Genomic DNA, 27,182 nt, shown 5'->3' on the forward strand with positions numbered 1-27,182 from the left:
ATGGGGAAGGAGGAACTAGAATCCAAGTTCCTTGCCTTTGTAAAGCATCAAACTCCTCATCCTTTGTAGAACACCATTGTGGGTATTGAGTAGCCACTTTATAAGTGGTAGGCTCAGTCAGAGTATGGTCTAGGGGAGCAATTTTAGTGACAAAGGCCTTTGGCTTGTAAATTCCATGTTTGGATCTAGTAATCATAGGATGAGAGTTTAGTGTAGGTGGAGGGTCAGTAGGATTGGTTGAGGGATTGGAGTTAGAAGGTAGAGCTGAGGAAGGGTTTGTATCAAGTGGAGAAGAATGAGAAGTAGAAACTAAATGTGATTCAGGAAGGACAGTAGATGGTGTTAGTGTAGGCATAGGAAGTTCAGAAAGTAGGGTAGGTATGACAGGAGGAGAATTGAGTGCAGTAGATGGTAGTGTAGAAGATGAGGCACTTGGGGAAGATAGCTGATTGCCTTGGGAAGGCTGTGATGGATATGCAAAAGATGGAGATGTATGCAAAAGAAAGGACAACCAAGCAGGAAAAGTGGAAAAATGTGATGTTGATGTAGATGCTAATGGACCATGGTAAATTAAGATGATTCAGGAGATAAAAACTCTTGTTCATTGAATAAAACATGCCTTGAGATGTATATACGAAGGATAGTAGGTTCAAGACAGATATAACCTCTGGAATAAGTTGGATAACCAAGAAATATGCAAGGCCTAGTGTGAGGTTGAAGTTTATGACTGTAATAGGGTCTTAATAGAGGTGTTGAATAGAAGCTCCCAAGGTGATTTTTGATGTAACAAAGTGGGAAGTCTATTAATGCTATGAGTAGTAGTGGCTATTGCATAAGACCAATAAGAGATTGGTAAGGTGGAATAAGATTGCATTGCGAGAGAGCACTCAATAAGGTGTCTATGTTTTCTCTCTGCAACCCCATTTTGTTGGGGAGTGTGAGGATAAGAAAACTGATGAATAGTACGATTGGAAGATCAAAAATTAGTGAAGGCTTTGGATGAGAAATCACCTTCACCATCTGATCTAAAGGTTTTGATTTTTAGATTGAGTTGATTTTCAACTGTGGCCTTGAAGTACTTAAAAATGTTAAAAACATCAGATTTGAACTTGAAAAGGTAAACCCATTTAAACTCAAAGAAATCATCATCAAGAACAAGGAAGTATTTAAAGTCATTCACAGAAGTTACAGGTGCTGGACCCCATACATCATTATGAATGAGTTCAAGAGGCATAGTAGAAATAGAAGTATATTTATTAAAAGGAAGTTGATGCATCTTGCCACTAAGACAATGTCTACAATGTGTTACAACATCATTGGTTTTATTGAGTACATCAAAAAGATTCAAGAAAAGATAAGGCTGAATGAAGAACCTTATCACTAGGATGACCTAGTCTAAAATGCCACAACTGCCATTTATTTGGTCTATTGACACTGAATGCAGAAAGTGAAGGAGATGAAGTTGCTTTTGCAGAAGAGGTATGTGTGAGAGATGAATGCTTTGGAAGAAGCTTTGAGTAGATAGGATAGACACCATTATCACTCAAGCCCTTGTAGAGAAGTCTCCCCTTGGAAATATCTTGAATTTTGAGTTCATTGGCATCAAAATGACAGGAAAAATTGTTATGGAAACAAAACTTATGGACAGATAAGAGATTCATAGCAATTCCGGGGACATGTAAAACATATTTGAGTAAGAATCTATGATATTTGGTGTGAATAGAAGAGTTACCTATATGGCTGATAGGGAGGGATTGGCCATTTCCAACTGTGACCGAGGGGTTAGATTGCTCAGACTAGCTATGAGATGATCTGAAGTACCAGAGTTAGCTAACTATGGATCTTGGTTGCTGGTGATGGCAGCATTAGAAGCTGTAGCCATAGCTACAAGTTTAGTTGCAGGATTTTTACCTTGATAGGCAAAATCCATTCTATGGTAACAATCTAGTGCTTGATGTCTAGATTTACCACAAATCTGACATATGGGACGATTACTATCATTCCTATAGGATTGATTACCAAACTGAAAGTTGGATTGATTCTGATGAGGAGAGTAGTTCTGGTGAGGAGAGTAATTCTGTGAAGGACCACAATTGTTATTACCATAGTTGTCAAAATCGCGATTTGGATTGTAGGATCGCACGATTTTACGATCCCACCTTACCAAAACGTTTAGGATCACATTAGGATTGTAAAAATGGTTGGATTGTACGTAGGATCGTATGAGATCCTACCGATCCTACCAAAAACAAAAATTTTTGGTTTTATTTTTATTTTTTTAATGAGATAAATTTTTTGTTTTGATGAAGTTTTAAGGGTTTTTATTTTTTTTCATGTTGTGATGGTATGATTTTTTTATTTTATTTTTATAAAATTATGTTAACCTAAGCAAATGTTTTCTAGTTTTTAGTTCACTTGTAATCAAAATGAATGAATGCTTCATCTTTTCTAAATGAAGAATTTGATGTTGGCTTTGTTGCCTTTTAAGCTATAATGTTATTAAATTTATTTGATCAATACACTAATTTGTGTTATAATATTACTAAAATATTTTTTTATATATAATTTTATCAGTTATGCTTGTATTTGTATATTGATTGATTGATTTTTTTGAACATGCTCTTTAATTGTTATTGAATGGTATAACTTAAATAGTTGAGTGTGAAATTGTATCTTGATGTCTTTTGCAGCTCTAGTATACAAATATATAATATCTACATAGATGATGAAATGAATGATGATGATGGGGAATGTAGGACGGTGGTTATAAGAACCTTAAAATGAGAATAATTAAATGTTTACTTCACCTTAATATTCATCTTACTTTTGGATTTCATATTATAGTTAGCTAGTTTCCGTTTACTAACTTATTTTGGATTTCAAACTTGGAACTTAAAATTTGGAAAATATTTTCCATATGTTTTGATAAATATTTTGGTATTTGGTTGCTAATTAAACATTTATTAGAATTATTAGATACATTGAGTCAAAACTTATATATATATATATATATATATATATATATATATATATATATATATATTTATATGTTTTGTTAGTATAAAGAAACTTGGAAAATGGGTTAGATGGATCAGATTGGGTAAGAAACTAGTCGTCCTAAATGCTATGTAAAACCTATAATCCTCATCTAACTTTTAAGGATTGAGTCAATTATGGTTTGTATTTATTTTAGTGTTTTAAAAAAAAAAAAATTGTATTGAAATGAATACAAAGACAATACTATCAAATTAAAGTTTCTTTTTTGATGATAATAATAATAATAATAATATTATTATTATTATTATTTTGGCATAGCGATGTATGACATGCATATTACATCATATGATGCAAATGTTAGTTTTTTTTATAAATGAATTTATAATTTACATGATTATTCAACATACAAAATCATTATCAATGTGTTTTTTGCTTTAAATCTGAAAATGTGTAAGATCTTACGATTCACGATTCACGATTCGATTCTACTATCTACGATCCTACATAAGATCCCGATTTTGACATCCTTGGTTATCATATCCATTTATACCTCTCCCTCTTCCATTGGAGCCATGTGTTTGAGTGCTTCCTCCATTATTCTTAGTATTTGATGCAAACATGGCAAGAGAATGAGGTATTGCCTCTGAATTCTCTACCATAGCCTGTTCTTCACTCTGCAACATGATTGAGAGTTGTTCATAAGTGATAGGATCACTTCTGGTACTGACTGCTGAGAAAAAGTGAGCACACTAGTCTAACTAATTCTGTTACTAACTGAACATCATAAACTACAAGTAGTTTTATATCTTGACACTGCTACAGATCGTCTTGGGTTTGGTCTCCTTCTGAACTTCTTTAGCATTCTGAGCTTTTAAATAATGGAGATTGTAGTTGAGGAGTATGGGCTAAAGATGGTGAAGTGGTGCTGGATGTGGAGGCAGTAGTAGAAGCAGTAGAAGCCATGGATAAAGGCTCTGATACCATGTGAGAAAGCTTTGAAGCTCAGAGAGAGAAAAGAAAGAACAAGATGGAAATGAAAGAACAGAGAAAGCTATATTGAAAAACTTTAATTGAATTTCTTAGCTTGAGAATACAAGCAGTACAGGGAGAGACTATATATAGAGCTCGAATAAATGAAAACATTGAACACGTGGGAAATTCCACTTCTAACAATCTCTATAAAAATCTTAGCTGGTTGTTACAAAAATATCTAACAGAAAATATCTGGATCAGTTCTAGAATGAAGAGCCTCGAAGCTTGATGTTGAAGAAGAGGCTGAGATGAAAATAGAGCCCCTTAGCTCCGATGATAATCGTGTCAAGGAATTTCCTCACTTTGTATATTCTGCAGAAACTGCCAAGAGTCGAAACTATACAAGTCCTAGAGAGGGAAAGTTTCAGCAAGTGGGGCAGAGCCAGAGTTGTATAATTTACGATAGATCAGAGATTGTCCAAAGGAACATTACTAGAAAAGCAGAGAAGCTTTATCCATGGAAGGAAGATGTATTCACTATTGGCAGCTTCTCAAAGGAGCAATGACTATTTCAGCCCAACTGTAACCCCGGCCAAGTGCTGTTCATTCTTCCCCGAGATGGATGTTTTAATTGATTCTTGAAAATCGTGATACCACAAAGAGGTCAACAACAAAATTATAGTGTTTTTACAGTGTTTTAATTAATGCCCATTTGATTTTGCACTTTGGTATATACTGTAACTAATTTGTTGTGACTAAAGGTGAATATGAAAACTCAGCCATGTTACTGGTTACTCTTACATTTTTTGTTGTTGTTGTTTTTCTTTTATAGACATTAAGTTTCAGGTTGGTGATACATGTATCTGGATGCTTCAGAAATCTTAACAAACCCTGCTTGAACAATCCTTTCAAAGTAAGTTGTGCATGGGTTATACTACATGTTTACAAACTAACTTGGAACTGGTGTATTGGATAACTCAGGGAGTTGGTAGGTGTTACAAGGATGAATTGAGGAGATGATTGGGAACAAGTAGGGCTAGGCAATATGCCTGTCCTATAAGAGCTACACGGCACCACGGGCTTCTAAAAGGATTGTCTCCCCACATATTTTGTTGATGGATGCTGTTTTAGGTATTCCACTAGGTTAAATTAAAAGAATTTAGTTTTATGGTCTCCCTTATGACTTTTTTTTTTGTTGTTGCTTGCGATCCCTTATGACTTAACAACGGCCTTTGCAGAGATTAAAATGCACATATCCAAATTTATATTTCTCTTGTGAAGATTATCTGTTTTGCATCGGTATGTGCTTATTAACATGTTCTTTATTTTCTTCTTATTATTTGTTATTGTTCTTCTCTGGTTTCCTTCACAATCTAGCCTTGGTTCTCTTGTCATGAAAACAGGAGGAACTGGGCAAAAGAAAGCTTTCAAGCATAGAATTTCATAATTATTTCAGGGTTGGAATGGGAGCTCTAATTGTTCTGTTTAGTAATTCCGGGGTTCCTCTTTTCTCCACTTATAAGTAATCAAACCAGAGTACCAGCACATATTATACTAGGAACTAGGGAGCCTTTAATTTTGGGCTAAAAAGGTTTTGAGAAAAGTCTTCATGGGAGTTTACAGTTAGACTATAGTTGATCTCTTTCTTTTTATTTTTTTATTTTTATTTATTATTTTATTTTTAATACAAGATAAAATTTCTACTCTAATATAATCTAAGTGTATATATGCGTGAAGCTTTCTCCTGGAGACTTGAATCCCGACTCTTGCATCTCATACCCTACAAGTACTTATACTTGTAGAGTGACTACCGCACCAAGGATATGCGATGGTATAGTTGATCTCTTTTAAACGTATAGTTTTGTTGATTTCACTTGTAAGTTTTGCTTTGGGATGAGATAAACAAGTGGATATAATAAATGAAAAAGGAAAAAACTGGGAGGAGCAAAGCACATTAATGAACTTATGGATCCAAAGAAACAATAAGCGAGCTCATTCAATCCCTCTAAAATTGAAACCAGTGACAACTGGAGGCTTAAAAAGTAAACTTGTAGCATTGGAATATTATGCAAAATCCACTGCAATAGTCAATGCCATCAATAGGACACAATGGTGGCTTAGGCCTTTGCCTCATACTTCACAATACTATGATAATAATAATAATATTTTTATTTTGGCTTCAAAAATTTTATTAAAAAAAAAAAATACAAATTTTTTGTCCCTCAGTGTTCCAGTGCCTATAACAACTGCAAAATTTCATGTCTATAATTTTTCTTTCTTCATTTTAAACTTTGATTATTTATCTTCTCAAAATAAAATTAAAAAAAAAAAACCTTTGGTTCTTTATAAGTAAACAAAATTTAAAATAAATGTGATAAACTGTGATTGATGAGATATAAAATAGAACGTAGAGAAATTTTATTCCTTAACAACGTTTTCAGCCATGCAGGGTAAATAACAGAGACAAAAACTTCAGGTTTGGATCCCATGATATTAGTGGGATCCCCGAGCAATTTTCACTAAACTCATCTCAAGAAGGGATAGAGTGGCAGCTACACTTGACTCAAACCAACCTAGCTTCTCAATGAGTTTTTTAACCAAGTAACCTGCTAAGAAAGAAATGCCAGAGACCCCGAGCCCAATCGCCAAGTAGTACAATATATTTGTGATATAGTTGTACCACTTGGTTGGCTTTTGGATGTAAGTCTTCTCAATGGCAAGCAGTGTGATGCATAAAAGAGAAGCTGCTGCAACTGCTGTGAGCTTAAGTTCCCTATTGTCACTGAGGCATGCACAATGAAATTGCTTAATTTTCTGCCCCAACACTTCTTGGTATCGATCCACTTGTTCTTCTGTTCCATTCGATTTCAAGGTCACTTTAGATTCATCCTTCCTCAATTCCTTAAGCTGTAATTTTATAATTTTAGTTCAAGATCATTAGGGTTAAAAACTATACTTATAGAAACAAGTTTCATACCACATAACATACTTCAAATTATCGGCTAAATCTAAGACATGTTGTACAATATTTACAAAAAATCTAATTAAGGATTTTTTAATTGTATAACTTAGTTAAAAAACACAATAATTGTTATCTCACACCTGTTAATGTATACTCTGTATGTACAATATCCACAATTTCACACATGATGTCCATATATATATATATATATATTTTATTGATGTTCATATTTAAAATGTGAAATAAGTGATGTGTATGTATGATGTACAATAATGAGTGCCTAAGAATCAATGCCCTAAACCATATAGACAATTTATGTCAAGATTTGGAGAATATCTGAATGTATCGTCAGAGGCATTACTGAAATTGTCTTGTTTATTGATCAAGTTGAAGGAGAAGTTTCTGGCGACAAAAATGAAAGGACCTTGTATGAATTGATGAATTGTGAGACTTGAAATGGAAGTTTTGACAAAAAAGTTATACATAAATAAAAAAAACTCACATTATGACCAATGACGAAAAGTCCACCAATCGGGTTTGCCAATGCCAAGGCTATAATGTTCACTGCATTGAGGAAATAGTTAATAACTAAAACCAACATATGTAAAATAGAAAAAGTTAACTGCCAGTAGTATTCATGGCTGAAAGGAATGATAGGTTGGTGTAGATGATTCAATCACAAAACAAGAAGTTAAGATTAGTATGAGGCCCAAATATGGGGTATGTAGATGATATATGCACCTATATGGTTTTTATTTTTTTTATTTAAAATTTTAATAATAATGAATAAAAATATTTTATTAATTAAATAGGTTTTTTTTTTTTTTTTTTGGGAAGTGAAATAAGTAGGCTAATCCAAGTACGTATGAAAATATAGAAGAGAAGAATAAAATTTAAAGAGTTCTTTAGGTTCTGTACCTTTAACTTCTCTAATTTAATTTCTAAAAAAAAAAAAAAAAAACTTCTCTTATTAAATCCAAATATATAATTATATTAAATTTAATTGTTTTTATTACATTGATCAATGCAACTATTTAGTCGGAAGTTGGTGTTGGGGAGAGAAACACATTTGGAAGACTTTAATTAAGTAGTTAATATAATATATAGAGACACATTTAATCAAAAAGCCTAAACTCATTAGGTATAAGCTCAACTATATTATATTAACCACTATTTATTTTCATTAGTATCTAATGTGAAAGCTTACTATTTTTTTTTTTTTTTGAGAAAATGAAAGTTCACTACTTAACCAAGCATATTACTCACATGTGAATATTCCAACCGTCAGAACTTTAATCTTACTTGTATTTGAGCCAAGAAATAGTTAAATTAAATTATAAATTAAAAAGATGGCCAATTATGTTAAATAAAGACGTTAGCAAAATTTCTCAGTTTCGAAGTAATCACCAAGTTTTAGTTACAATCCACACCACATATGGAAAACCATTAATGATAATGGGACTTTTCTTGCTGTGATAGCTCTTCCTATCTTAGCTATCTTTTATATTTGTTTTATTTACTTCTTTCGTGTCCTCTCTCTAATGACTATTGTGTCTGAAATATTGCACCCGAAAATAAAAGAAAAAAAAGCCAACTCCTAAAAACAAGTGGACAGAAGTATCAAGGTGAGAAGAATAGTTAGAGTTTTTTTAACTGACAAGACTCGAAACAAAGAGCCCCGGAGATTTCTTTGAAAAGACCCTCCACCAGTACAAGGGCATCAAAACCCAAATAACCAATGACAGTCCATCTTTAGACTTTATATAATGGACTTTATTAATTTCTATTTTTGAAATTTTTTTTTTTGAGAATTAAAAAAATAATGATAGTTTTTTCAATTCTAAAAAAAATATTTTTAAAAATAGAAAGTTTAATGTGTGCCCTAAAAGCACACATTAACCCGACCCTTATATAATATATGTCCAATATATCCAGCCTCATAAACAAACATTAAACCCAACCCAATCAGTCGGATCTTGAATCAATAATCTCCATGGAAGTACCTATTAAAAAAAGACATTTCACTTTCACTTCACTTTACTACTAATATATAATATATAATATTCTCAGCAATATATATATATATATAAATAGAATTGATATTGATGTTTATAAATAAATAAATAAAAATTGATATTGATGTATTAAATAATAAAGATTTTACTAAAATAGGCCTTAAATAAATAGTCCTAATCATTATACTTTTTTTTTTTTTTTTTTTTTGAGAAATCCTAATCATTATACTTGTAGTAGTGTTATGATGTGTGGGCAGAGCACACAAATCGAGTAAGTATTAAATAGTTATAATGTTATATAAAAAAAAAAAAAAAAGGGTAGAGTTTGAATTTTGGAATGATGTTCACGAAGAAATTCTGTGTGTTTTCGTTGAATGCTTGTTCACCCTCACATGCAGTGGACCGCACAAGTCATGCAACGGAAACACACTATACCATCCCCAAGTTCAAGTGGATTGTCAGTTACTTGTCACTGTTTGTCAATTGTCACCACACAAAACAACAAAAGTTAAAAATTAAAATCAAAAGAAACATCACTTCAAAAAATAAAAAGAAACATAAGAGGTAGAATAAAAAGAAGAAACATATGTCTGAGCAGACAAAGGAGGAGGAGAAAGAGAAGCTGAAGAGAAGAGCAACGTGGTGGTAAAAAAGAGACTTCGGGTCCACCGCTGGGCCTCGGGTCGGTCGGACCCGGTCGGTTTGGTCGGATCTTTTATCCGCTGGACAGCACTATGCAGCTTTTATAAAAAGAGACCCCTAGCTCTTGCAAAGAACATAATTTGCTGCTCATCTCCAGTCTGGCAACTTTTATAAAAAGAGAACCCTAGCTCTAGCAAAGAACATAATTAGTACTCCCATCATTTTGTTTTTATTTTATTTTATTATATAACCATTAAATTTTCATTATCTTCTTTCATACCAAGGAAACCCTAGGCCTTAATATATCAGCCTTCTCTATAAAATGGAGGATGAGAGAGTTGAGAAGTTGAACCAGGCTGCGAGAATTGAGAGGTTGAACCAGGCTGCTCTAGAGGGGAATATTAATGATTTTTACAACTTGATTAAGGACGATGTAAAACTTTTGGAGCACATCGATGAGCTACCATTTGTTGAAACTCCTTTGCACAAAGTTGCATCTGCTACGGAGACGCATATCCCATTCGCCATGGAGATGCTCAGATTAAAGCCCTCATTTGTCAGGAAGCTGAATCCAGATGGGCTTAGCCCCATTCACGTTGCTTTACTGAATGGGAAAACCCAGTTGGTGCGTTGGCTTCTAAAGGTTGATGGGGACCTTGTTCGTGTCAAAGGAAGGGAGGGTATGACTCCTTTGCATGATGCAGCAGCAACAGAGGATCACCTTGATCTATTGGCCGAATTTCTAAAAATCTGTCCTGATTCTATTGAAGATGTGACGATTAGAAATGAGACTGCTTTACATGTTGCGGTAAAATGCAAAATGCTAGAGGCTTTTAAACACTTGGTGGAATGGCTCCGACAAAACAAGTCTAAAAAAACCATGTTATGGAAGAGGAAAATACTGAACTGGAAGGATGAGGAAGGCAACACTGTGTTGCACGTTGCTGTATCTACAAATCAGCCCAAGGCAAGCTCTCTCCTTTTCTCAATTATTTACTAACCTGAAATTTGTGTTGTGAATGATATGAAGCAAGTGTCCTAGCCATTGCTATCCGGTATCCAATGATCAAAACCATAAATACATGTCAAAGATTTTAGAGCAGTGCTAATTATACAATATTTTTTACAACATATTTCAAAATTGACAAATTGAAATTTGTTTCTCCTATATATATGGATACATACATACATCATTTCGATGTTTACCATTTAAAACTTGCCACCTGAATGTTATGAAAAAATTTTGCCAAAGAAAAAGTTGAGGGTATAGATTAATTTGAGTATTTTGGCAACAGGTTTCTATTTTTTAAGAACCAAACCACTAGATTATTTTGGCAAAAAAGTCGTGGGTTAGATTTTGATGCTTGTTTTGGAATCAAAAGTATTTATTCTTAAAAGAATTAGGAGTTTCAATTAATAAAATATAAGTTCATTTGTTTTTTTAACACAATAATTATTACAATGAGGAATGAATGATTTGAATCTTGATTTTCTCCATTGGAAAAAAAAAATACCAATTATAAAATATTAATAAAATAAATAAAGTTTCATTTTATTTTTTTGTCATAACAAATATAATTTTTCATTGTATGATTTTATTTTAATCACTAATTAGTCTTCACTCAAAATAAAATAAAAATTTTGTTAGAAATTGTGAAATATTTGTTTTCCGTTTAATTATGCCATGTACTTGAAGGATCAACTATATTATCTTGTTATTTTATTTTCTCAAGTATATATGTTTGAAAATTATTCAATTTTTATTAGTAGATAATTTTTTTAATCAAGGTTACTATTTTTTACAAATTTATTTTATTTAGTTAATATCAAATTAGTTATGACATTATTGCGGTTGAACTCTGGTTAGATCTCAAAACTATCAACCTCTCCATTTTACAATTCTTTCAAAGATTTATGTTTTTTTAGACCTTGCTCTCATATTAGCATTTTTAGCAAATAAAGTTTTTTAAAAAATCATATAATATGGATACAAAATTAATGTAACTTTTCTTGTTCCCACTCAACTTCAAAGATCAATGTTAGCTAACTTCACGGGAAATCCAACAAAAATTAAAAGATGAGGAAAATTAAAGATAGATAGAAAATGAACTACATAAAGGTTTACCAAGAGATTAAGTGAGCGTTTGGATAGGAATTATCTTGCGTCTGGCATCTTGCGGTTTTTTTTTTTTTTTTTTTGATGCACGCGTTTCAGCTTTTAGAGACAAAGTGCACTGTTCACGCATTGTTCCGCACTATGCATGCGTTTCAGCTTTTAGAGACAAAGTATACTGTTCATGCATTGTTCCGCACTATTCATGGGACCTACAACCACTTTATTCAGAAAAAAAAAAAAATTAAAAATAGATCTCACGGTACTATTAACACATTTAAAAATTATTTTGCTACAGTACTTTTAATTTTCAGTAAAATAAACTGTATCCAAACGGACCCTAAATGAGAATTTAAAAATAAAACAAAGTGAAACAAACCTTTTGAGTTATTTGGTTATCCTGAAATAGGGCAAATTACAGATTACCCACCTGTGATTTGACTAGAATTTAAGTTGCCTACTTGTAGTTTAAAAATTGATACTTTATCCACCTAAGGTAAGTTCCGTTAAAGTTCCGTAACTCACCTCATTTATTTTTTCCTTAAAACATAAGATGAGGATGATAAGAGATGTGGTGATGGAAATAGAAACAGTGGTTCTTCTTTGTTCATTTGCTTCTCTCCAATTTCTCTGTTATTTATTTATTATTTTTTTGTGGGGTTTAATTTTCTTGCAAAGAGTTTGGAATGGTTTGTCTGAATTTTGAAGAAGCTTGTGATAGAGTAACGGTGGAGATGGGCTTGTGGTTTTCCTTTGAATACTGGGGGTTTTTCGAAACTTGGATTGTTTTCTTATTTTGCAGCTGCGATTTCTTATCTTCTCACGGTGGGGTGTGGAGCTTGATTTCTTGTCTTGTTTTAAATTTTGCTTGATCTAGATACAAAGTTGTTGTGTATACAGATTGTTATTGGTCTGTTTTTTGTTTTACCTCTTAATTGGATACAACTCATAACTTTTAGAGTTTATACTTTATATTGTTCGATTGAAGTTCATGAGCCCAAGTTTCTTTACAAATGCTACTTTGATCTTCTTTTCTTTGATTTTGTTATTTTTTATTTTTATGTTTGAACGGAAAAAGTAATAAGGTGGGGGCAATTTTTTTATTTTTTATTTTTATGTTTAAACGTAAAAGTAATAAGGTGGGGGCAATGTGTCAATTTTTAAACCACAAATAAACAACTTAAATTCAGGTCAAATCACATATGAATAACCTGTAATTTGCCCAAAAAAAATAATCTGACCATGTCACTATATGTCTTAACAAATAATTTATCATTTGTTGCATTTTTGGTACGAGTAGCTGACTTTGGGCTTTAAAGCTGAAAGGAAAATAAAAGTTAATTTTGTATAATTAGGAAATTTCAGTAACCTTCTTTAAAATAATTTTAAATTTTAAATAATTTCAAACATATTATACAAGAATAGAAAAATATAAGATAATATAGTTAATCCTTAAGATACTATAAGATAATATATATTTTTTAATTTAAAAATATCTCTTGCACTTTCCCGCTCTCGCTCTCTCTCAATCTTGCTCTGTTTATAGTGTACTGCCTACAGACTTTTTATTATTATTTATAATCTACTGCTACAGAGTATAGACTAATGGTTAAAAAGTTAATGCATTTGGATTAACAAAAGGGATGGTATCAACTATATATCAAGACTTGGATAATTCACATTGATGAAATTAGTGACGGTGTATCAGACTACATTATGCAGGCTGTGAGGCTGTCACTAGATTCTGGTGTTGATGTAAATGCCAAGAATTTAATGGGTGACACAGCAGGGGACATCTTGGTAAAACGACAAGAAGAAGAAGTAGAGTACAGCAGAAGCAGCATGGAGATCAGTGAAATGTTACAGCGTGCTGAAGTTACTAAATGTGCACGTTACCTACGTTCCATAGTCTTATCTCTCGAGGAAAGACGATTACTCCAGGTTGATAAATGGGCGAAAATATCGGACGACAGGCGCAATGTGGTTTTGGTGGTTGCTACCTTGCTTATGACAGTGACTTATCAAGGACTGCTGAGCCCTCCAGGGGGACTTTGGCAAGAGTACTACAATCCATGGAGCGATCTGCCCAATGCTACAAAACCATATTACAGAGGTTTCAATGAAACTTCTCCTTATATTCAAGACATGGCAGGGACAGCCATTCGCGGTACATCTTTATTTTTTTCGGTATTCCTGATAACAAATACTTTGACATTTATGCTCTCATACACAATAGTTCTTCTCATCATTCCATCCGGGTATGTTATACTCCGCGCAGCCCTTGGCTCCTTCACTCTCTGCTATATTACTTCGCTGGCAGTCATATTCCCGATTTCTTTTACATATACCTATTCTTTAATCCTTGTGATTCTGTTTTCTGTTATTTACGCACTATCTATATCTGCAATACGGTCGACGCTGCATGTCTTTGTGCTGATTCGTTCATGGAAGAAGAATTGATGGGAAAATAAAAATAAAGCCAAACTTGGACCTGAATGCAATTGAAAATGTGTGCGTCAAGGTTTATTTTTACTTTATAGGTGTAAAATAAAGCTTTTGTTTCGAAGGGTATAATTGAGGTTTGAGGTACGGGTACGACCCAATATTGTAATCCTCGAATGTTATTTATATTTCGATAAAGTTGTCTAATTGCCATCGGATTATTTATATAAGTTATGAATTTGTTAAGAATTTGTTATCAAATTTGTAATCTAAATGTTGTTACATTTATGGCTTTAATTAGCATGAGCAAAGTAGTCTTTTTGCACGTGATTAAATAATTTCTAGTAATTGTTATTGATTGTTCTTATCTTCCAAATCCCCTTTGGTCCTTTAAAGAATAAACTTTTTATTATTATTATTATTATTATTATAATTATTTTTTGAGAAACAAACACACACACATAAGAGAGAGAGAAGGGGGTTCTAATATAAAAGCATATCACAACTCTACTAAAAAACTATGGTAACTCTTTAGGGAGGGTCTTTAAAGAATAAGCTAATGGTGAGTTTGTGGCTGAAGTTTTTTTTTTTTTTTGAAAGCAAATACATTATATTTTAGTATTAATTATTAAATAAATTTAGTAGTAATATAGTTTATAAGTTGGCTAGGGAGAAGCTTGGTCCTCCATACTATAATAAATATATAAATAAATAATGAAAGGAAAAGGTTTGAAGATGAATCTTACAAATTAAAAGTGAATTTTAAAAATCTAATAATTGGATTGCATGTTTATTATGTTCATAACCCACATGTCAAATTGTGACTTGTTATGGTAAATAATGCTTTCATAAGGTCTTCTAATAAAATGATTTGTTTGTTTGTTTTTATATTATTTTTTCAATGTTTGATTATGACTCTAAAAATGACCTAATTATTTTATTTTATTTTAAGATTGACTCACATGAAAAACAATTAATATTTTATGTAGACATAAAAGTGACAAAAGTGATGGTGGTGGTGGTGATGGTAGTGTGTCAGAGTTAAAAGTAGTGTGGTGGTAGTAGCTGTAATTATGATGGTGTGCTAGTGGAGAACGCAATGGTGATTGTAGTAATGGAGATACTATTGATGGTGGCGGTGGAGGCCGTGTTGAAAATGGTGTTTATGTTGGCGACACAAAGTAATGATGGGGTGATCATCACTTGTGCCATCACCTAGAAAGCACCGACACGGCTACAGGAGTGCCGCACCAGCATCCGATGCAGCCTGACGCGAGGTGCGATGGGTGATGCCACTGTCGCGTTAGATTTTTTTTTTTTTCCTTTTCTGGATAGCACCGATTTAAGTCGAATTAGATCGTATCAGCTGGCCGAAACCAACTGATTCAGCCCGTATTGGCCAATACCGGCTTTGAATCAGCCAGAAATTCAAGTAAAAATTATTAAAAAAAAGAAAAAAGTGCAAAAACATCTTTAACCAAAAATACCCTAAAACCATCACTACCTCTTTGCTCTCTGCCTCTCTTTGCTCTCTGCTCTCTGCCCCCCTCCCTGTATTCTAATTTTAATGTTTTAGCTTTAAACTTATGAATTGTATTTAATTTATGAACATCATGTTTTAGTTATATCTACTATCGCTCTGAAATTTGGTATATGTTTATATAATGTGAAAAAGTATACTTAGCAATATATAGAAAATATAAATAAAAATATTTTTTATAATTTTTTAATCGCCATACCCGTACCTTACTTTTTCAAAAATTGCCAAGTCTCACACTCACACCCGAATCCAGAAACGCACCAGTGCTTCATAGGCCATCACCCAGTGATGGCACAAGTGACCGATGGAAAACATTTTCCTCCACTTAAAAGTGAAGTGGTTTTCAACTTCTTTGGAAAAAAAATGTTCCATCTCATTAGAGAATACTTTTCTGTCAATTGTATTTTATAATGTGTTATCAACCCATCAATCTTATAATCCTGAGGCTGGAACTTTATAAGAATGGAAATTGACTTAAATAATGTATGCAAACAGTTAAAACATTTGAGAATATGCATGACCTGGTTCAGAAGTTGCCGGCTTCCGAAATATCCAGTCTCCTGTTAAAGTGAGACAATTTAAATTAACTCGATTCCGTTAGTATTATAATAGATCAGCCATGAATTTGAAAAAAAAAAAGAAAAAAAAAAGGCGAAACTACACTATTGGTCCCTTAAGTTTACTCTGTGTGCGTAATTGGTCCCTCAATTTTCAAGTGAGCACAATTGGTCCCTCAAGTTTTCAAAATGAGCAATATAAGTTTTTCTGTTAACTTCTGTTAATAGTATTGCTTACGTGGCTGATGGTATAATGACCTGTCATTTTTTTAATGACTTGGTATTTCTTTTTATTAAAAAAATTACAAAAATGAATTTACACGTAAAAATATATATATATATATATATATATATATATAAAACTGTTTTAATTTAAGTCTTAATTCTAACCCGGTACCAAATTAAAACTGATTTGCAATCTGATTCACAAACCCACAAAATAGAGATTGAACAATTCCTAAGCCCTAGCCACTAGTGACACCGCTGCCCTCTGCTGGAGACGGTGGCCTTTGCCTCCCTGCTTCTCTCACACAAGGCATAACTATAAAATTTAGCAACTGTCCAACCCTGCAATAACGTACTTGAAAATGGCTTTCATATCTGCCAAATCCAGATTGTTTCTCAATAAAAATCACAATATAGAAAAGGAATTCTCCTCTAGCATCAACACATTTGGCGTTTTGTTAATGCTATTCCCAGTTGAATTATGACCTTCCCTTTACCGCCATAAGCCACACATGGCACCCCCATAATCACTACTATCATTGCCGGCCGTTTCTGGGACTAATCTTCTTGCTTGCTAAAAACTCCATCTAGATTTCTGGGTTCCAATACTTTTTAGCGGTCCTTCATATGTGGATTCTCTTTGGTAACCTCAACAGTCATATTGTCACCAGAGGCCCCATTAACAAAGTTGATAACAATCTTATTTTCCTCCACATGCATCATGTCTGGAGCTCTGTTTGAGACTTAGAGTTATACTCCAGTATTTGAGTATTAGCGGTAGAGCTTGGAACTGTTCAATCTCTTTCTCTCGTGGGTTTGTGAATTAGATTGCAAATGAGTTTAATTTGGTACCGGGTTAGGATTAAGACTTGAATTAGAACGGGTCAGTTTTTTTATTTATTTATTTTTTTATGTGTGAATTCTTTTTTTTTTTTAATAAAAAAATGCTATGTCATTAAAAAAAAATGACATGTTATTATTCCGTTAGCCATGTAAGTAACACTACTACCGGAAGTTAATAAAAGGACTTATATTGCTCATTTTGAAAATTTAAGGGACCAATTGTGCTTACTTGAAACTTGAGGGACCAATAGTGTAGTTTCGCCAAAAAAAAAAATGCAACTTCCTTGGCATACCAAAGTACATTAATAAATGAAAGAAAACTTTTTGTTGGTGATCACATTACATGCACATATCAGATACACAGTGCCCAAATGCGTGCCCAGTTAATAGAAAACTTTTTGTTCTTAAGAGCTTGAAATTTTTATATATTATGTGATCACGTGAAACCAGCTATGATGATGAAGATTTTTATCCATACGTGTTAGATATTACAAGAATTGCAAATTAAGTTGATGTGTATGTAATCAACGTTGGATAGAAGGATAAGTTTGAAGAAGAGTAAAAAAAATCATGCATCTTGAGAGCCAATGACATTATTGGAGTATCAATTATGAAAATTTTTAGATGTGTAGCTAGTAATTAGTAAATAATGGCTCCCTCTCACATTATAAGAGGGATTTGTACTGCTATTGTCTATTACTAAAGTATCATACACGGTAAATTATAAATTATATATATATATATATATATATAAATTATAATTTGACACCTGAGGAGCTTATTACAAACACACCTAGTAATATTAATTCTCTATGTAGAAGTATATTTTTAGACATGTATACATATAAATATATAATATTATATACACTTGTGAGCTTATTTGCCAACTTATAAGTTTCTTGTTGGCTTTTGTTAATGGGTGCTGCATAGCGCCCGTTAAGTCTGCATGATTTTTCTAAATTAGCTTGGGAAATCAAGAAAAACAACAACACATTAACGATGCGTGTCAGGCAGCATAAAAAACAACAAATATTGCATGCTTTTACTTAAATACCCTTTCAACCATTTTTACCATCTCCTTTCTATCTCTCCCCCATCCTTTGGTTTCTTCATTCATCCTTATTTTTTTATTTTTCCCCCCTTTCCTACACAGCTGTGTCAGGCGTAACATGAAGGTAACGTCAACCATTTGGTATTATTATTATTATTATGCTTTAGCCTCCAAAAAAAATAACTTTTTAAAAAAGAAATAAGACTCCTAAATTCAAATATTCATGAGATGGAACATTTAAAGAAAAAATTTATCTAAAAAAAGAAAAAAAAGAATGCATAGATAAAATTAGTGGCATAGTAAAAAAAAAAATTCAAAATAAACTTACATATTTAATCTCTTATAAACATACATGGCTCTGGTTATATATGTTCAATCTCTTGCAAGCACTCTCTTTTCAATATATATTATTAAAATTCACATAATATGCCTAAATATATTACAAATTTCTAGATTCTTCAAAACCAATTCTCAAAAATAGATCAAACTTAAAATTAAAATAAGGGTAACAAAATAAACTTAAAAATATGGTGGGTTGCTTTGAGTTAGATGAATTAAAAAAATTATCAATTCAAACTTGACACAACTTAAGACTTAGATTACATCCTTCCTATATACTTCTTTTACTTTGTCTTTAAATTGTAACTAGGAAAAAGAATCTTGCATTTTCTCTTATTTATGTTCATTTGTTTAACAAATAAACCAAAATTAAGCCAAATTTAAGCTTGACTATTAAACAAGCTAAACTCAAACATAATAATATATCTGTGAATAAGCTTGTGAACATAATAAAAGTTTTATAGTTAATTATAATTAATAATTCCATTCGTAGTAAAATTCATTGATTTGTGAAGGGGTAAAAATAGGTAGTCAGTGGTTTTACTATATATGAGAAAGGCTAAAGTATAAAATACACCCCTAAAATTTGGGGTCTTGTAATTTTTCTCCCTAAAGTAGGGCTACTTTAGTAAGACGACTAAGATCGTTCATGTTGAGGATTGTAAGTAGGATCGGTAAAATTTAACTGATCCTACATTCATGAAAGATCCTACTAAAAGCCCAAATTTGCTATAGGTTGGTTTAAAAAAACAAAAACCCAATCGACCTAATGGATAGAAATAATCCAATGGGCCTTAAACAATGTTGAAGTGTTGAAAATACCTCTATGTAAACTAAAAATATCAAAAACAAATTTCACTTTAAATTACAAACTTATTCCATATAGTCTTAGTTATGTGGGATCAAAAAATGATTGTCTTCCTAAGTATTTATTTATTATATGTTTATGTTGTTAGAAATGAGATAATTGTATTCTTTTGAGCTTAGCTATTGTGTGTCACTATAAAATAAGCATTTAAATTTTCTAATTTTTTTCGTTAGGATAGATGCATCAATTTATGGAATAGGAATTAAATCTTTTTTATGCAATTTTTTTGATTAATTCTATCAAGATCAGTTGTGCACAATGTTGTGAAAGAAAAGACCAACAATTGTATTATAGCTTGGTTGATTTAGTGGATAACTCTTTGTGTGAATTAAGATGGAAGAGATTAAGGTGGAGCTATTCCAAGAGGAAAAGAAGACTACTTGATTAAGGTAGGAGCTATCCCAAGAAGAAAGAAGATAGTTGAGGACAATTGATGGAATTTGAGTCAAGGTGGAGATTGTTGGGAAATTACCTCAAATTCCAATTGTGACATGGAAAGTCAATTAGGTTTTCTAGTTGAAGATGGAAAAATTAATTTGGATTTCCTTATTGTAGAAGGAAAGACTATTCCTTGGTGTGAAGGGGAAAAATTAATTTGGATTTCCTTGTTGTAGAAGGAAAGACTATTCCTTGGTGTGAAGGAAATCTATATTCCTTGTTAAAGAGGTAATGTATTCCTAATCCAAGAGGGAATAGATTCCTTATTAAAGAGGTAATGTATTCCTAGTCCAAGAGGGAATAGTAAAAGAGTCTTATAAATAGACAATACTACAAAGAATTTGATGGTTTTGGCCTAAGGGTTCTCTTTATGGGGAGAGGGAAAATAGAGCATGAAACCAAGAGAGAGAAAAGAGATTTTCGCTTGGGAGGAATGCAAGAGGAAAAAGAGTGCAAGGTATTGCCGCCTTTAAGAAGATAGCCAAGGAGGAGAGAGTAAAGGGTTGCCGCCTTCAAAAAGATAGCTGAGGAGGAGAGAGCAAAGTGTTGCTGCCTTTGAAAGAAATAATTAGTGTGTGTGAGAGAGCAAAGAAAAATAAGAGAGATTTTTCTTTAGCCATGAGACATACACAAAAATTATTATAATTGATTTGATTATAGTGAAATTATTCGGAGTTTGTCCTGCAGTTTTTTCCCTTCAAGAGAAAGGGTTTTCCATATAAATATTTGTATTCTTGTGTGTGATTGCTATTTTAGATTGCTAATATTTGTGATAATATTATATGGAACCCAACAATGATAATATGGCATGTGAGGCATGCACAGTGAAATTGCTTTTCTGCCCCAACACTTCTTGGTATCGATCCACTTGTTCTTCTGTTCCATTTGATTTCAAGGCCACTTTAGATTCATCCTTCCTCAATTCCTTAAGCTGTAATTTTATAATTTTAGTTCAAGATCAATAGGGTTAAAAACTATACTTATAGAAACAAGTTTCATACCACTTAACATACTTCAAATTATCGGCGAAATCTAAGACATGTTGTACAATATTTACAAAAAATCTAATTAAGGATTTTTTAATTGTATAACTTAGTTAAAAAACACAGTAATTGTTATCTCACACTTGTTAATGTACACTCCATATATACAATATCCACAATTTCACACATGATGTTCATATTTTTTATTTTATTGATGTTCATATTTAAAATGTGAAATGAGTGATGTGTATGTATGATGTACAATAAGGAGTGCCTAAGAATCAATGCCCTGAATCATATAGACAATTTATGTCAAGATTTGGAGAATATCTGAATGTATCGTCAAAGGCATTACTGAAATTGTCTTGTTTATTGATCAAGTTGAAGGAGAATTTTCTGGGGACAAAAATGAAAGGACCTTGTATGAATTGATGAATTGTGAGACTTGAAATGGAAGGTTTGACAAAAAAGTCATACACAAATAAAAAAACTCACATTATGACCAATGACAAAAAGTACACCAATCGGGTTTGCCGATGCCAAGGCTATAATGTTCACTGCATTGAGGAAATAATTAATAACTAAAACCAACATATGTAAAATAGAAAAAGTTAACTGCCAGTTGAGCTAGGACTTAGAGTTAGGGACGGCAAATGTATAAACATTTAAAAAAAAAAAAAAAAAAACTCCAAGTAAGCATTCATTTAGAAGAAAAATGTTATGTTCACAACATTTTTACTATATTTTCACAACAAATCATAAGTGGTAGGTTATTAACTGTTGTTATAAGTGAACAAAAAAGTAATTTAAGTTGTGGATTCAAATTAGAACCAATAACAACTTACCGCATGTGATTTGTTGTAAAAATGTTGTAAACGTAACACTTTTCAATTTAGAAAGTTAAGCTTTTTTTTTGGTGTCTTGTGTGTTGGTGTTCAAATGTGTGTGGGTGTTCACTTAGACTAGTTAGAATTGGCTTAGGAATTTTTTATTTTATTTTATTTTTTGTTTGTGTCTTGTGTGGGTTTGTTTTGGGGTGTTGTTTGGGATTAAGTTTGTTATTGGTAAATTTTTTTGTTAAGCTTGTTAAATTTATTTCAAATTTTAGATCAATAAAATTTTTTATAGCTTTTAAAAAGATCAATAATATTGTTGAGAGGGCAAAGAGCAAATTTATTGAAACAAATTACTAAAATTAATACACATATATATATATATATATATATATATACACTAAAAAATATTTGAAAAAATTTAGGTGGGGCCAGTGCCCCCCTAGTCCAACTATAGTTCCGTCACTGCTGCTAGTAGTATTCATCGCTGAAAGGAATGATAGGTTGGGGTAGATGATTCAATCACAAAACAAGAAGTTAAGATGAGTATGAGGCCCAAATATGGGGTATGTAGATGATATATGCACCTATATGGTTTTTAAAAAAAAAAAAAAATTAATAATAATGAATAAAAATATTTTATTAATTAAATAGGTTAATCTTTTTTTTTTTTTTTGGGTTTTTCATGTGACTCCTTAAAAAATTATGCAAGCATTGAAAGTTGAAAGGTGATCTTAGGCTGACAAAGTGAGATTTAGGCCATGTGCCACTGCCTTCTGTTTAAGACTTTTTTTTTTTTTTGGAAAGCGCCTTCTGTTTAAGACTTTAAGGTAGTATATCTCCAATAATAAATAAAAAATAATCCATATATTTCTTATCCCTGGGAACCTGTAACTCTTTGACCCAAAAAAAACTAAAACTAAAGTTGTGTTAGAAAATAATTAAAGGAAATTACACTTCTATCCAAAAATAAAAAATAAAAAATACGCTTGATTTAGAAAATAGAATTTTCCAATTTTTTTTTTCTTTATACAAGCACAGCATGATCATAATGGTACATGCCTACATGGGTAAGTTTTTGTTGCATTTAAAATTCCTCCATATCGTGACATAATAAGGTTGGCAGTTGGCACAATTAATAAGAATAGGATAACTGTTATCACTTATGAATTTATTATTATTATTATTGAGCAAATATTAACATGGATATGTCGTGGATCCAAATAAGTTAGTTTGTTATTCAGCCAAAAAAAAAAGTTAGTTTGTTCTTCTCAAAAAAAAAAAAAAAAAAAAGTCAAAACTAGCAAGTTTTTAACAAATTCAATAATGTATTATTACAAAACTTTTTTTTAATAAGAATATTAGTTTGGAAAAATGTCAGAGTTACAAAGCTTTTACAAATTACTGATGTGGTGAAAGATTATTAGTTAGTAAAAAAATAATATAAATAGTGAGCTCATTTGTGAACCAGTAAGAAAAGTATCAACCACTTGTTCTTCTGTTCCATTCGATTTCAAGGTCACTTTAGATTCATCCTTCCTCAATTCCTTAAGCTGTAATTTTATAATTTTAGTTCAAGATCATTAGGGTTAAAAACTATACTTATAGAAACAAGTTTCATACCACATAACATACTTCAAATTATCGGCTAAATCTAAGACATGTTGTACAATATTTACAAAAAATCTAATTAAGGATTTTTTAATTGTATAACTTAGTTAAAAAACACAATAATTGTTATCTCACACCTGTTAATGTATACTCTGTATGTACAATATCCACAATTTCACACATGATGTCTATATATATATATATATATATATTTTATTGATGTTCATATTTAAAATGTGAAATAAGTGATGTGTATGTATGATGTACAATAATGAGTGCCTAAGAATCGATGCCCGAAACCATATAGACAATTTATGTCAAGATTTGGAGAATATCTGAATGTATCGTCAGAGGCATTACTGAAATTGTCTTGTTTATTGATCAAGTTGAAGGAGAAGTTTCTGGCGACAAAAATGAAAGGACCTTGTATGAATTGATGAATTGTGAGACTTGAAATGGAAGTTTTGACAAAAAAGTTATACATAAATAAAAAAACTCACATTATGACCAATGACGAAAAGTCCACCAATCGGGTTTGCCAATGCCAAGGCTATAATGTTCACTGCATTGAGGAAATAGTTAATAACTAAAACCAACATATGTAAAATAGAAAAAGTTAACTGCCAGTAGTATTCATGGCTGAAAGGAATGATAGGTTGGTGTAGATGATTCAATCACAAAACAAGAAGTTAAGATTAGTATGAGGCCCAAATATGGGGTATGTAGATGATATATGCACCTATATGGTTTTTATTTTATTTATTTAAAATTTTAATAATAATGAATAAAAATATTTTATTAATTAAATAGGTTTTTTTTTTTTTTTTTTGGAAGTGAAATAAGTAGGCTAATCCAAGTACGTATGAAAATATAGAAGAGAAGAATAAAATTTAAAGAGTTCTTTAGGTTCTGTACCTTTAACTTCTCTAATTTAATTTCTAAAAAAAAAAAAAAAAAACTTCTCTTATTAAATCCAAATATATAATTATATTAAATTTAATTGTTTTTATTACATTGATCAATGCAGCTATTTAGTCGGAAGTTGGTGTTGGGGAGAGAAACACATTTGGAAGACTTTAATTAAGTAGTTAATATAATATATAGAGACACATTTAATCAAAAAGCCTAAACTCATTAGGTATAAGCTCAACTATATTATATTAACCACTATTTATTTTCATTAGTATCTAATGTGAAAGCTTACTATTTTATTTTATTTTTTTTGAGAAAATGAAAGTTCACTACTTAACCAAGCGTATTACTCACATGTGAATATTCCAACCGTCAGAACTTTAATCTTACTTGTATCTGAGCCAAGAAATAGTTAAATTAAATTATAAATTTAAAAGATGGCCAATTATGTTAAATAAAGACATTAGCAAAATTTCTCAGTTTCGAAGTAATCACCAAGTTTTAGTTACAATCCACACCACATATGGAAAACCATTAATGATAATGGGACTTTTCTTGCTGTGATAGCTCTTCCTATCTTAGCTATCTTTTATATTTGTTTTATTTACTTCTTTCGTGTCCTCTAGTCTCTAATGACTATTGTGTCTGAAATATTGCACCCGAAAATAAAAGAAAAAAAAGCCATCTCCTAAAAACAAGTGGACAGAAGTATCAAGGTGAGAAGAATAGTTAGAGGTTTTTTAACTGACAAGACTCGAAACAAAGAGCCCTGGAGATTTCTTTGAAAAGACCCTCCACCAGTACAAGGGCATCAAAACCCAAATAACCAATGACAGTCCATCTTTAGACTTTATATAATGGACTTTATTAATTTCTATTTTTGATTTTTTTTTTTTTGAGAATTCAAAAAATAATGATAGTTTTTAACCCGACCCTTATATAATATATGTCCAATATATCCAACCTCACAAACAAACATTAAACCCAACCCAATCAGTCTGATCTTGAATCAATAATCTCCATGGAAGTACCTATTAAAAAGAGACATTTCACTTTCACTTCACTATACTACTATTATATAATATATAATATTCTCAGCAATATATATATATATATATATATATAGAATTGATATTGATGTTTATAAATAAATAAATAAAAATTGATATTGATGTATTAAATAATAAAAATTTTACTAAAATAGGCCTTAAATAAATAGTCCTAATCATTATACTTGTAGTAGTGTTATGATGTGTGGGTAGAGCACACAAATCGAGTAAGTATTAAATAGTTATAATGTTATATATAAAAAAAAAAAAAAAGGGTAGAGTTTGAATTTTGGAATGATGTTCACGAAGAAATTCTTGTGTGTTTTCGTTGAATGCTTGTTCACCCTCACATGCAGTGGACCGCACAAGTCATGCAACGGAAACACACTATACCATCCCCAAGTTCAAGTGGATTGTCAGTTACTTGTCACTGTTTGTCAATTGTCACCACACAAAACAACAAAAGTTAAAAATTAAAATCAAAAGAAACATCACTTCAAAAAATAAAAAGAAACATAAGAGGTAGAATAAAAAGAAGAAACATATGTCTGAGCAGACAAAGGAAGAGGAGAAAGAGAAGCTGAAGAGAAGAGCAACGTGGTGGTAAAAAAGAGACTTCGGGTCCACCGCTGGGCCTCGGGTCGGTCGGACCCGGTCGGTTTGGTCGGATCTTTTATCCGCTGGACAGCCCTATGCAGCTTTTATAAAAAGAGACCCCTAGCTCTTGCAAAGAACATAATTTGCTGCTCATCTCCAGTCTTGCAACTTTTATAAAAAGAGAACCCTAGCTCTAGCAAAGAACATAATTAGTACTCCCATCATTTTGTTTTATTTATTTATTATATAACCATTAAATTTTCATTATCTTCTTTCATACCAAGGAAACCCTAGGCCTTAATATATCAGCCTTCTCTATAAAATGGAGGATGAGAGAGTTGAGAAGTTGAACCAGGCTGCGAGAATTGAGAGGTTGAACCAGGCTGCTCTAGGGGGGGATATTAATGATTTTTACAACTTGATTAAGGAGGATGTAAAACTTTTGGAGCACATCGATGAGCTACCATTTGTTGAAACTCCTTTGCACAAAGTTGCATCTGCTACGGAGACGCATATCCCATTCGCCATGGAGATGCTCAGATTAAAGCCCTCATTTGTCAGGAAGCTGAATCCAGATGGGCTTAGCCCCATTCACGTTGCTTTACTGAATGGGAAAACCCAGGTGGTGCGTTGGCTTCTAAAGGTTGATGGGGACCTTGTTCGTGTCAAAGGAAGGGAGGGTATGACTCCTTTGCATGATGCAGCAGCAACAGAGGATCACCTTGATCTATTGGTCGAATTTCTAAAAGTCTGTCCTGATTCTATTGAAGATGTGACGATTAGAAATGAGACTGCTTTACATGTTGCGGTAAAATGCAAAAAGCTAGAGGCTTTTAAACACTTGGTGGAATGGCTCCGACAGAACAAGTCTAAAAAAACCATGTCATGGAAGAGGAAAATACTGAACTGGAAGAATGAGGAAGGCAACACTGTGTTGCACGTTGCCGTATCTACAAATCAGCCCGAGGCAAGCTCTCTCCTTTTCTCAATTATTTGCTAACCTGAAATTTGTGTTGTGAATGATATGAAGCAAGTGTCCTAGCCATTGCAATCCGGTATCCAATGATCAAAACCATAAATACATGTCAAAGATTTTAGAGCAGTGCTAATTATACAATATTTTTTACAACATATTTCAAAATTGACAAATTGAAATTTGTTTCTCATATATATATGGATACATATATACATAC

The 27,182-nt window shown here is 32.0% G+C and overlaps 2 protein-coding genes across 7 annotated transcripts in view; both read left to right on the forward strand.

Annotated features, from left to right (window-relative positions):
* Positions 1–9,740: 9,740 nt before the first annotated feature.
* Positions 9,741–27,182, forward strand: part of LOC126699129 (ankyrin repeat-containing protein BDA1-like) — a 44,861-nt gene continuing 27,419 nt past the window's right edge. Inside the window, exons 1-2 of one of the 2 annotated variants that reach the window (XR_007646688.1) lie at positions 9,741–10,555; positions 13,424–14,241. Coding sequence is in view for 1 of the 2 variants with exons in the window: in XM_050396761.1 (XP_050252718.1) it covers positions 9,911–10,555; positions 13,424–14,161 (1,383 nt within the window). In the remaining variant the exon portion in view is untranslated. Of the gene's footprint in view, positions 10,556–13,423; positions 14,441–27,182 lie in introns of those variants that run through there. The other variant, XM_050396761.1, reaches the window with a different exon arrangement.
* Positions 26,127–27,182, forward strand: part of LOC126699130 (ankyrin repeat-containing protein BDA1-like) — a 95,961-nt gene continuing 94,905 nt past the window's right edge. For 2 of the 5 annotated variants that reach the window (XM_050396762.1, XM_050396765.1), the window contains exon 1: positions 26,127–26,956. In XM_050396762.1, coding sequence (XP_050252719.1) covers positions 26,312–26,956 — 645 coding nt within the window. In that variant the 5' untranslated portion in view covers positions 26,127–26,311. The remainder of the gene's footprint in view (positions 26,957–27,182) is intronic. The other 3 variants (XM_050396764.1, XM_050396763.1, XR_007646689.1) reach the window with 3 other exon arrangements.

This window comes from Quercus robur, chromosome 9, assembly GCF_932294415.1.
Source record: "Quercus robur chromosome 9, dhQueRobu3.1, whole genome shotgun sequence".
NCBI lineage: Eukaryota > Viridiplantae > Streptophyta > Magnoliopsida > Fagales > Fagaceae > Quercus > Quercus robur.